Source organism: Oxyura jamaicensis, chromosome 21 (genome assembly GCF_011077185.1).
Source record: "Oxyura jamaicensis isolate SHBP4307 breed ruddy duck chromosome 21, BPBGC_Ojam_1.0, whole genome shotgun sequence".
Lineage (NCBI taxonomy): Eukaryota > Metazoa > Chordata > Aves > Anseriformes > Anatidae > Oxyura > Oxyura jamaicensis.
In genome coordinates this window covers 8,140,867-8,152,909 of record NC_048913.1, presented here as the reverse complement: position 1 = coordinate 8,152,909, position 12,043 = coordinate 8,140,867, and the positions used below count along the sequence as shown (strand labels likewise).

The window sequence follows — 12,043 nt, the reverse complement described above, 5'->3', positions numbered from 1 at the left end:
TTTTTTTTTTTTTTTTTTTTTTTTTTTTAAAAAAAAAAAAAGCTGTTGAATAGTTTAATTGAAAGATATCACAAAAGTCATCAAATAAGTCATTTGGCAATTCTCCCTCCTGCAGTCCTTGTCATCTGATGGCAACAGGAGCCCAAATCCTTGCAGTCCAGTGAGGGTGTATTTTACAAACATCTCTCTCCCTATTTAGAAGTTCTCAGAGCTGATGCTATGACTCTCCTCCTGCAGCTGGGAGGCTGTGGTGTCTCCAGGTGAGGCTACGTTTAAGTACCCAATCTCAGAAGGCTGAGAAGGCGATAAGCAAAAGGATGAGTCTTGGCTTTTGGCTCCTCCTTCAGGCTTTGTGTCCTGCACGGGCTTCAGGGTGCTGAGAGAGTCTGGCAGTTCTCGTGATGGGAAGCTGAAAACAAATTTCCTCTCAAGTCATTCTGCAAACTCTGATTCTGCTACCTGCACAGCCCCAGCGCTCCTCCCAGCACCGCTGTGAGGCAGCACAGGGTCAATGCGGTTTGCCTGGGCTAAGGCTCCAGCACTTTCTCCAGCACGTAGCTGACGGCCCATTTCCCCCAGAGCATACTCTCATTTTCCCTCAGCGTACTCTGACTTGTGACACTGTCCGTCACCCACATTAGCACCCAAAGGCCACAAGCAGGACCACTGTGCCAGGTCTCCAGCAAGCAGAGACCAGAGTCCTCTGCTTTCCCCATTAATGTGCTTTTGGGGTGGATTGGAGCGCTCCTTGTTATGCCAGAGGTTGAGAAATAGCTCAGGCTCCCCCTCCCCCTTGCCCGCTAGTCATGAAACTGCCCTGGGACATGGGGCTTACAGCTCCAGGCAGCAGCCGTCCTCTAAGCCTCATAACCTCTCGTGTAAAAAGACTTCTGCAAATTCACTGGGTGCGAAGCTGACAATGTCACAGCAAGTGCTGGAATTTACAGAGTCAGGTGAGCCTCACTTCTAAATCCTGGTGTTTCCTGACATATTTTGAAAATTTTACTTCTCCATCCCATCAGTTTCATGGGGTCTTTTTAATACCATTTTCCCTGTAACTAGACTAAAAAAAAAGGGGGGAAAAAGAAAAAGACCCTTGGAGGTGAAAGCACAGAGTGGAACATTTGTTTTGACAGCCATAATGCACAACTTCTGCATTGCCACACGCAAATTAAAATTCTCTTCCTTCTTGTTTTACCCCACAATACCTGGTACAGGGAGATGGCAACACCTTACTCCGTAGCTGCCGTTCAGAGAAGTTAACACCCTTCAAGTCCTGGAATGATAAACGGAGACTTTCAAAGTAGGAGGTGTGTATTAGATCCTCAATTTTAACACACAGTCTGGCTCTTGAAAGTGCCCCCCACTTCACAGCTACTTCCCCAACTCCCCAGCTCCACAGAGGTCATAATCTTAAATTTGTTTTCTGGGTCTGAATCTAAACTAAAAAACAAACAAACAACAAACACAGCACAGGTCAAAGAAAAATAAAGAAATGAAATGCAGTGGAGCACACAGACAGCTAATTCTACCAGGTCCTGAAAGCACTTTGTTTCATTTGTAATCACTCGTTTCCGCATCGGGTTCCTTTTAAATTTCAAAACGTACCAATAAACTTCCATATCCACCTGTTTTATCTGGAGAGTTGTTGAAACAAATTATTTGACTTTCCTGGATTATACAATGCAGCAGAGAGGATACAGTCAAAAAACTCCAAGACTGTGTGGAGGATAGTTTCTCGACACAAATGGTGAGCAAGCCAGCTAGGGAAGGTGCCCCATTTGTCTTGTTGTTTGCAAGGAGGGAAGCACTTGTGGGTGAAGGACGGCTGGAGGCTGTCTTGGATGCAGCAATCATGAAAGGATCCTTGCTGAAGTAAGGGAGGCAGTTCTCAGTTACTTCAGGGTCACTGTGGCCAGGACAGCCACCGATCGCCACTTCACCCATAAGACCCTCTCTGTTTTACCAACAACAAATCTAGGAGAGCACCGTTCCTAGTCAGCTCCCATAGCACCCATGCCAAGTAGTTATCTCCAACATGCTTTAGAAACTTTCTGGAGCTGTCTGTATCCACTGTGTGGTATTTCCAGTTAACGCCTGGCAAGCTGACGTCACACAAAAGGATAAGGACAAGTCTAGAGAAATCCCTTAATTCCCTACAGAACAATACACCAGTGCTATAGGCCATCCTGCCGTGATGATGACAGATTCCCACAACAACATCTGCATTATTTGCTTTTCCTGTAATCCTTACCCAGAGGCTCTCAATCGTGTCATCCCCAACTGCAAGCTGCATACAGTCCCACCCCTCCTTTACATTCAGTATCAGCCCCTCACCTTGCCTGCCCTGGCTATGTCTCCTGAAGAGCCTAAAGCCATCCATCACAGCTCTCCGGTCACTGGACTCTTTCCACCAAGTCTCCCTTATGCCAATGATATCATAGCTGTGGGACTGAGCCAAAGCTTCCAGTTCTGTTCCTCATACAGTGTGCATTAGTGTACAAATATTTCAAATACGCTTCAGTCTATTCAGAGTAAAAGCTCCAACCAGCATAATATTCCTCACAGACTGTCATACTGTCCCATAGCTTATCACTAGTGAGCCTGATTTTATCCCTCTCCCCCTTCAAACCTAGTTTAATGCTCTTTCACTCAGCCCCACTAACTTGTAAGCAAAAACTCTTCCCCCGTTTAAGAGAGGTGAAGTCCCTCCTCAATGACAAAGCCATTGTAGTCTACTGCAGGCTTAGTGTCCCTTCCCACCCAAAGCAGAGGATTGGTTCAGCCCTTCTGTGGCACCTCAGCTGCAGCTTGGATACCGACCCACTTTCAGGACATCGCTCCTGCAACCTTTCTGCTCAGAGGGTCTCACCTCCATGTTGGGAGTGTGGATGCTCCTCATGGCACGCTGCGAGGTGGGCACGTGGCTGGAGAGCTGCAGTTTGCTCTCATGCAGCCGCACATTCTCCTCATCCAGGATCTTCACTCTGGGCACGTTGTATACAAGGCATAAGTTATTTCCCATCTAGGCACACTGTGCTTTCAAAGGGGCTTTTTTTTTTTTTTCCCCCCCTCAAACGGAGACCCTTTTGCCTGCACAGCCTTCAGCTGTATGCGAAGGGCCTAACTACATCCCACATCAATGAAAAGCCCCAGCACTAGTGACTGAGGCATGATTCAGGATTTCCTCCAGACCGAACACGGATTTCTTCAGAGAAAGGAGAATAAACACAAAGAAGTACTAGGATAAGGCAGGTTTCCAGGGGCATCCCACCAAGACATCATTAGGAGCCTACCTGCTCTGCAGGGCGGCAATCATAGACCTGGTGCTCCAAGGGGTCTCCTCTTGGTCAGTTATCTTCTGGAGGAGCCGTCTTCTTTCCTGGAGTAATTTCTCATTCTCAGTAGTGATCTGTGCAATCAGCACCTTCCCCTGAGCGTTGTCGCAGAAGGAAACAACAACCAGCAGTTACACTTTGTTCTTCTCTATCCACTCAAAGTGCCTTACCAAAAGGATCACCATCAAGCATAATCCCTAGGAGGGAAAGCCCTTGATGTGTTCTCTTACCTTTTCCACTTGGAGTTTTGACTCACTGAGCTCACTTTCAAGCTGCCTAATTCTGCTGTCCCTTTGTTTCACCTCATGGATGAACGTCTCTTTGGCTCTGCGGATCTTGTCTTTGTGGCGGAGCTGCATTTCATTATATTTCCTGAAGAGGCATAAAGACAAACTTAAGGCCATGAAATCCTTTTGTGTTTTGGGTCAAAAACAAGGCAGATGTTCTGCGTTTTTTCAGGCTTTTCCAAGCATGAACTGGAAGCCATCTACCAAGCTCTATTTGGCCTCCCAGTTAAAGGCAGAATGAGCACACCAGCTTTCTGAACACCATCTTTCACTTCTGTGTCTGACCATTTGGGTTTTTTGTCTTGCAAAGGTTGCATAATTAAGTGTCAACCAAATGGAAACTGACTGAGGGAGAAGGACCCAAAGTGTTCCTGAAACTGGCTCCCAGCTTCACAAAATCATGTCCTTGCCCATTTTAGCTCTGAGCTCCTTCATATCAAATGGGTGCAAAGTCACCAAAACTGGAACTAATGGGGAAAGGGTAAACAGGGGTAAGGTGTTTATTTTATGGAGATGCAGGTGGTAAAGGGGAAGTACTTGAGAGGCAGGGGGTGGAAAGCAATAAGAACAGTATTTACAGGGGAGACTCCCATCCATAGAAGTGCCCAAGGCCAGGCTGGATGGGGCTTTGAGCACCCTGATCTAGTGGGAGGTGTCCTGCCCATGGCAGGGGTTTGGAATTAGATGTTTTTTTAACTACCCTTCAAACCCAAGCCATTCTATCATTCTATGAAGAAGAGTCCTAAAGAGCAAGGGTCAGGCAAAACAGAGCAGGTTGTGGAAACAGATACTTCAGTGAGCTCTTCTTAAAGCTACAACACTGGGGTTAAATATTTGTCTTTCCTGAGACTTGTGATCGCTGTTCTCCCCTCATATCCTGCCCATTTAGGTGGGAAAGACATGTTTTTTTTAAAAAAAATTCCTTTCTGTCCCAGTTGGAAGATATAGAAGAATCTCTATCAGATTAGGGATGTTTGCATACAATTGCTCAAAACTCATGAGAAAAACACTACTGGGCTTCAAATTAGTTCAAAAGTATTCTGATGGAATAAGACCTGCTCCATGAAGCCCCTTTGCCCAGACCATAAACAGCAGCACCCACAGCTCTCCCTGGACACCCCCTCATTTTCCACACTGCTTTAGCTGCCAAGGGGAACACGAAGTAGCAGCAGATGTGTGATGCATGACCTAATTGCACACAAGGGCATCAGGTTAAGGCTGGTATCTCAGTGCTAAATGTCCTGAACAGGAGAGACAGGAACAGCTACAGAACAGTGACGGCGAGTGTCACCACCAGAGCAATTTCTAGGAAATTCGTCTTCATGTTCCCTGCTGCTTCAGTCCTTACCTGACGTACAGATCCTTCTGGTTCAAAAGACGGACTCCTTCCTCATAAAGAGCTTTGTTTTCCTCCTTCAGCAGTGAAAGTTGCTCTGAAAGCTTCTGGTTCTCCTTGTGACACTGGAGATGCTGGAAAAGAGATTTTTTATTTGTGTGTGTGTCCTCAGCTACAGCAGCCCTCTGCCTTCTTTTCAGTCCGGTCTCTCTTGCAGTCTGTCATTAATCCTCACGTTCCCCATGACAGATAACTTCCATCCATCCTGCTCCCCAACCTCCCTGCTGCCAAGGCCACTACCTCCTCCTGCATCAGGTGTACGTGGCAAGGTTTTGGTAGTGAGGGGACAGTGGGGTGGCCTCTGTGAGCACAGCCCAGCAGCTGCCCTGTGTCAGAGAAAGGCCAGTCCCAGCCAGCTCCAAAAGGAACCTGTCACTGCCCAAAGCCCACCCAATGAGCAACACTGGTTGTGCCTCTGGGAGACCACATTGGAGAAAGGGAAAAAACTGCTGTGCAACAGCAGCTGGGAGAGAGAACAGCAACAGAGAGAAACTGAGAGTGAGAGAGCAGTGTGGTGGAGTTCAGCTGCCCATCGGGGTGAAACCACCACACCTCTCCAAAAAGAAGGGGGAATATGAACTTCCGTGCTGCTGGGGGACCCCAGGCTTCAACAGGGCAGAGGGAGACAATTCATCCTGCCAGACAGTGAACTATACCAAAATTTTCCTGTGAAAAGCTCCATGCTTCATGAGAAAAGGGAATGGCCTTTTCCTCTCTCCCTTCAAGCCCTCCCTCCTTGCCCTCACAGTTGCATCCCCAGGAAACCTACTCAAGATGGCATGGTGCTTTTCCTCCAGTTCCTTTTTTAAGTCAGTGGGATCTGCAATTGCTCAGCACCTGGCTGGATTTGGCCATATTTCACCAGTTCCCACACACTGATTTCATACTGGAATGGTCCCATTTATCCACACAAATTGTTACCTAGAGCTCAGTCTGCCCTGGAGTCAGCCACCAGTACAGCATCACCTTGGGTGTTGAGGACGTGTCCGTGCTGCAGCTCACCTCGCTTGAATCAGTTTTCCTCTCATCTTCTAGGGCATGCAGAGTCTTGGCCTGCAGCTCCACGTGCATCCTGGCCAGTGATGCCTCTGTCTCATGTGAATGCCGGAGCTGCTGCCGCAGCTCCTCCACCTGCTGCTCCAGGAGCTTCCTAAAAGCACGTCGGTGTGACAGTGAGACATGGACACAGAGGCCAGCCCATGGTGTGCCACCACGAATTCAGGGCCACCTGTGGTCTAAAAACAACACTGTGCTTGCATCCACACCTGCCCTGTACAGCTCTGAGGGTAGGTAGAAAGAAATAAGCACATCCCTGGTGTCCCCGTGTCCCAGTGCCATGCCAAACAGTGAATGTCCTATCTGGGAATGTCAAACCCAGTGTGAACACAGCTGTGCTGGGACACAGCTGGAACAGCTGCTGGCATCTAGAGGGTAAATAATCACTGAAGCAAATCACTGGGCTGGCTGGAAAGGGACATGGACCTTTTGAGGCAGCTGAAGTCTCCACAAGTGTTTTAAATCTTATAGAGGGGATTCTGTCTGCCACAGACACTTGGAGGTCAGAAGAAGAGATGGGAGGCAAAAATCAGCGACTCTGTGAGCCCACCTAGGGCCAGGCATGGAGCTGCAGAAGGTAGTGGGAGGTGGCACAGAAGCATTTGCTGGCTGGCGCACACCTCCTCTCCACTCACAGCACAGTTCTTACCCAGCTCTGGGTACCTTTTCAGCAGCTCCTCACGGAGTTCTTGCTGCACTCGAGCTTCATTTTCTCGAGCCTCCTTTAATTCCTCCTCCAGGAGTTTCTTGTCTGAAACATGGGTCTCTGCCAGCAGGAGGTGGTGGTGTGAATCCTTCAACTTCTGATGGAGCTTTGAGATCTCAGATTAAAATGGGACACAGATTAAACTTTCTGAATGTAACAAGCCAGTACTTGGACCCAAAATGAATAGTAAAATATTTTCAAATGGCTATCAATTATTTTGGATCAGATACTATGTCATGAATTAGCAACATGTTTTTATTTTTATTTTTTACACTTAAATCAATTCTGTACCCTTCAAAAATCCAACGATTAGTGCAGGAACACAGAAGAATTGATGCTATATTAAACACGAGCTTTTGCAGCTCACTAGACTGCGAACAGCAGCAAGGGTCCTCTTTGAGAGCATGATCCAGGCTCCCTACACCTGCCAGCCCCACCAGAAGTATTCTCAGATACCGATCTTTAGAGTCAGGATTTGAGGCATCCAATTTGCTTTCTTTTGTCTTAATTGTACATCCACTATTAACCAATATGTCTCCTAGTATACTCAGCCAACCTCCCAAGTGATCTCAAACTAGTAAAATGGACTTCAGGGAACTGATCTGTGAGCTGCTAGTGCTTCTTTTTCTGAACTGCAGCTACACAAAACTGCTAAAAATATACTTGATGTTAACTTAGTCTGTTGATGAGTTACCTGTTTTTGTGCTTCGTACACTTTGGATTTCTCCTGTGCAAGTTTCTCTTGCAGGCTGCTCTGCAATTTATCAGCATGGGAGCATTTCAAAAGCTCTTGTTCAAGGTCTTTGACCTTCTGCTGACTTTTTTCCAACTGTGCTGAGAGAGAGGAGCATGTTTCAGTTGTGTCCAAGAGCTTTGTCCGAGCTTGCTTCAGTTCAGCTTTGACCTGAGTTTCAAAAGAAGAAATCAAGTCTGAACTTCTATATACATTATCTGAAATGTCTTGATCAAAACCAGGGAAACAGGATTACCAGACACTACAAAAGAATAAAAGAATAAATTCAGGAACCAAGTACACCACATTTATTTGGAGGTAGTGCAATTCCATGGAGCTGACGCAGAGGATGGTTGATAGCCTCAGGTACCGCATGGTCAGAACATTTCTTGGAGAAAAACTGGAGAGAGACCAAGACATTCATAGACTCAAATAGTCACCAGTGCTAACAAGAACGCAAATGAGACCCGGTTTCTTCATATCAGCACTTCAGACCTTCCTTGCTTGTAAAATGATCACAGAATCATTTAGATTGGAAAACACCTCCAAGATCATCTGGTCCAATCATCCCTCTACCACCAACGTCATCCACTAAACCATGTCCCTAAGCACCACCTCCAACCCTTCCTTAAATACCCCCAGGGACGGGGGTATTCACCACCTCCCTGGGCAACCCATTCCAGTGCCTGACCACTCTTTCTGAGAAGGAATTTATCCTCATTTCCAACCTGAACCTCCCCTGGCACAACTTGAGGCCATTGCCTCTAGTCCTATCACTGATTATCTGTGAGAAGGGGCCGACCCCGAGCTCCCCACACCTTCCCCTCAGGCAGTTGCAGAGAGCAATGAGGTCTCCCCTGAGTCTCCTCTTCTCCAGACCAAACAACCCCACTGTCCCCAGCTGCTCCTCACAGGACTTGTGTTCTGGCCCCTTCATCAGCTTCGTAGCCCTTCTCTGGACACGCTCCAGGGCCTCGATGTCCTTCTTGTAGTGAGGGGCCCAAAGCTGAACACAGCATTCGAGGTGCGATCTCACCAAAGCAGAGTTCAGGGGGACGATCACCTCCCTGGCCCTGCTGGCTGCACTATTCCTGACACAACCAGGATGCTGTTGGCCTTCTTGGCCACCTGTGCACGCTGCTGGCTCACGTTCGGGTGAGCATCGACCAACATCCCCAGGTCCCTTTTCTCTGCACAGCTTTCCAGCCACTCTGCCCCAAGCCTGTAGTGCTGCATGGGGTTGTTGTGGCCAAACTGCAGGACCCGGCACTGAGACACATTGAACCTCATCCCTTCGGCCTCTGCCCATCAACCCAACTTGCCCAGGTCCATCTGCAGAGCCTTCCTACCCTCCAGCAGACTGACACTTCCCCCTCAACCTGGTGTCATCTGCAAACTTACTGAGGGTGCACTCAACTCCCTCATCCAAATCATCAGTAAAGATATTAACAAAGATGGGCCCCAATACCGACCCCTGGGGAACACCACTGGTGACCAGCTGGATTTTACCCCGCTCACAACCACTCTCTGTGCCCAGCCACCCAGCCAGTTTGTAACCCAGCAGAGTGTGCCTGTCCCAGCCATGGGCTGCCAGCTTCTCCAGGAAAATATTGTGGGAAACCGCAAAGGCCTTGCCTTGCTGAAGTCTAGGCAGACTACACGAACACCCTTTCCCTCATCCACCAGGAGGGTCACCTGGTCACAGAAGGAGATGAGGTTGGTCAGGCAGGACTTGCCTTTCACAAACCCATGCTGACTGGGCCTGATCCCCACATTGTCTTGCACATGTTGTGTGACTGCATTCAAGATGACCTGTTCCACCAGCTTTCCTGGCGCTGAGGTGATGCTTTCCTCACACAGTTATCCCTGCTCTGTTCCTACCTTAGTGCATTCCTGCTGGAGCAAGAGATTTTGCTTTTGTAAGTCGACATTTTTCTCCCTTTCATATCTCAGCTCCCTCTCAGCTGAGCTGCACAAATTCTGAACTCGACGCAAGTCCTGCCGCAGCTGCTGTACTTTTTCCTCCTGCTGTTGGAATCTCTCTTCAGACAGACTCTGCAGGAACAGCAAAACAAAGGTCATGGGAGAATTGATTTAAACGAAGGATAAAGACTGGTAATTAAGAAAGGTAAGGATTGCAAAAGTATGCCAGTAGACTTTATGGGCATTTAAGTAGGAAGAGGGGTACAGCCAGGCAAGTATTTCTTCTGATTCCCACCCAAGCACGTCACTGCCCCAACACCATGACCTGTGTCCTACCCTGTCCATCTCCATGGAGAAGCTTACACAACTCTAGAGGTTGAAGGGGAAGATGCAATAACCTGGATCAGGCAAGAAATCTAACCTGGAAAACTAAAGCAAAACAACCCAGGTTGCTCTTAACTCAGATATCTGTTCCTGAGCTGGTTTCTGACAGTGTCGCAGTTTTGTGACCATCTTGCTAAGCTTGAGTGGTGCACCCAGACACAACTTCCAGAGGTAGGAGGAACAAAGCAGGTCCTGCAGCAGTGCAGGAACAGACACACTGACACAATGCAACAGCAGCCTGTACACCGTGGAGTGGTCACCCACTTCTGTCACAGGCAAACAGGTTTACAGTAGCTTTCAGAAAATGATTGAGCTCTTCTGTCCCCCATCTTCTTGCAAGTGCACTGCACACAGATTAGCAGCTCTTCCTATGCTTGGTGTATCAAAATTCAAAATCCTTCTTCCCAGCATCAATTTCAACCATCTGTTGATCTGCATTCTTGCCTTGCAGCTTCACCCTCTGCTCTTGGGACCAGGTGTAGTCCCCTGAAGATCAAGCTTACATTCTCAATAAACATCCAGCTGGGTGTGAACCCTTTGTTCGGTGCTCTTGGATCTGGCAATGTCATTTGTTCCCAGATGTTCCCCCAACAGGAATTTGTTCTCACCTTCTCCTGTTAGGATCCTTTTCAGCATCCCCTCTACACCTTTTATCTTGCTCTGTCAGACAGTACACTTTTCTGGTCTGCTCTAACTGTACAGATGTGATGTATCTTGGTATCAGCTCAGCTCTGATCCTCTTTTCCACTCCCACTCCTGCCTGCAGGCCCTCCTGTCCTCTCTTCTCTTCCAAACTCCCACACATAATCCTTGCTTATCTTAAAACTCCCTAGCCTGGGTTTCTTCATCATTTCTTCCTCTTGACAGGGCTAGCTGCTCTTCCCCTTCTTTTTTAGCTCTTGTAGTAAGACAGGTGAACAACTTGCATTTAAAGCAGCAGCACACAGCCCTTGCAGCAACACAGCAGCAAACACAGCCCTTGCCTGCCGCCTGGTAGAGCAATTGGCAAGCAGTAAACAAGGCACCGGCACAGAGCTACAGCAAAATCCAGGGGCTTGTGAGCTGCCACTTTGAGTCAGCAGTTAAAGGATGAGTTCAGGCACAGCAGTACAAGAGCAGAAAACCCTAAGGAGGAGCGCGGCAGTGGAATAGTTTCTGATGGTGTTGTAAGAGCAAGACAATTATGGGAACAGAAAGCCAGATCTGTTGCTCACTCTCCAAAAGGGAGTTGAAAAGAGCTCTAAAAAGGCCAAAAATATTATCTGAGGACTGTGTAACTTATTTCTTTCATCTGCAGTAAGGGAGCCATTCAGTTTACCCAAGTTCTCATTACGTCCAAAAACACGACAGAAGGAAATCATTACATTTACTCATTCCCAAGCATTTTTCCAAGAGAAATCAGCCAGCCTCTCATCTCCTGCAGCAGCACTGCAAGAACTGGCTGATGCTGGAGATGTCTAAGATTGCAAAGCTGTCCATACCTGTTTAATGCTCCCATTTAAGCTGCCTGCAGAGCTCTGTGACACAAGAAACCTGTTGTCTCTATGGACCATGCCTTGATTCGTCCTCAAAGTCTCTTCAACTGTGCTGTCACACTGCTCCCTGGTAGTCAGGATATCTTGCTTTAGCTTGGCAATTTCTTCCAGTAACAACTGTTTTTCTTCATTGTTCTCCTTTAGCTGTTTTTCTAGCTCCTCTCTCTTCTTGTTGCTTTCTAGTAATTCAGAACTTGAAGAAGTAGTAAAGCAAAGTGATAACTATACACATCCACAGGAAATCACTCTCTGAACAGAAAACTAGTGATATAAGAGTTCAGTGAAATCCCAGGGGATTTAATCCTGGGACTAGCAGTTCTGGGCAAGGTTCAGTCTCCCACAGACACTGATCCACAAAACAACGTGTATCCAAAGGGTCAGCCCTCAGTCATTGGTTACTAGTTTAACTGCTATGCAAAGAAACACTTGCATGGGCCCATGTGAACCGTTCTGCACCAACAAGCAGCACCATAGCACTCACACAATGCCTTGCTGCGTGGACGTAGGGGCTCAGCTCTCCCCATCAGCTGTCTGACTTATCCTGATCCAAACTATACCACCTTACAAGCTAACATACCTGTCTTATCCTGATTTTTACTTTATCTCAGTACTGAGCTAGCCAGGTAATTGAGAGCTGACTATAACCATACTGGATTTAATCCAGACTTTTACTTATTAATGAAAG

The 12,043-nt window shown here is 47.5% G+C and overlaps 1 protein-coding gene across 1 annotated transcript in view; it reads right to left on the bottom strand.

Moving 5' to 3' along the window:
• Nucleotides 1-14: 14 nt before the first annotated feature.
• CCDC30 (coiled-coil domain containing 30) overlaps nt 15-12,043 on the bottom strand; it is a 39,237-nt gene continuing 27,208 nt past the window's right edge. Inside the window, exons 12-22 of the mRNA XM_035344957.1 lie at nt 11,305-11,551; nt 9,398-9,571; nt 7,478-7,687; nt 6,741-6,898; nt 6,024-6,171; nt 4,974-5,095; nt 3,569-3,710; nt 3,297-3,433; nt 2,873-2,987; nt 1,209-1,276; nt 15-409 (exon numbers count right to left, since the gene is read on the bottom strand). Coding sequence (XP_035200848.1) covers nt 196-409; nt 1,209-1,276; nt 2,873-2,987; nt 3,297-3,433; nt 3,569-3,710; nt 4,974-5,095; nt 6,024-6,171; nt 6,741-6,898; nt 7,478-7,687; nt 9,398-9,571; nt 11,305-11,551 — 1,735 coding nt within the window. The 3' untranslated portion in view covers nt 15-195. The remainder of the gene's footprint in view (nt 410-1,208; nt 1,277-2,872; nt 2,988-3,296; nt 3,434-3,568; nt 3,711-4,973; nt 5,096-6,023; nt 6,172-6,740; nt 6,899-7,477; nt 7,688-9,397; nt 9,572-11,304; nt 11,552-12,043) is intronic.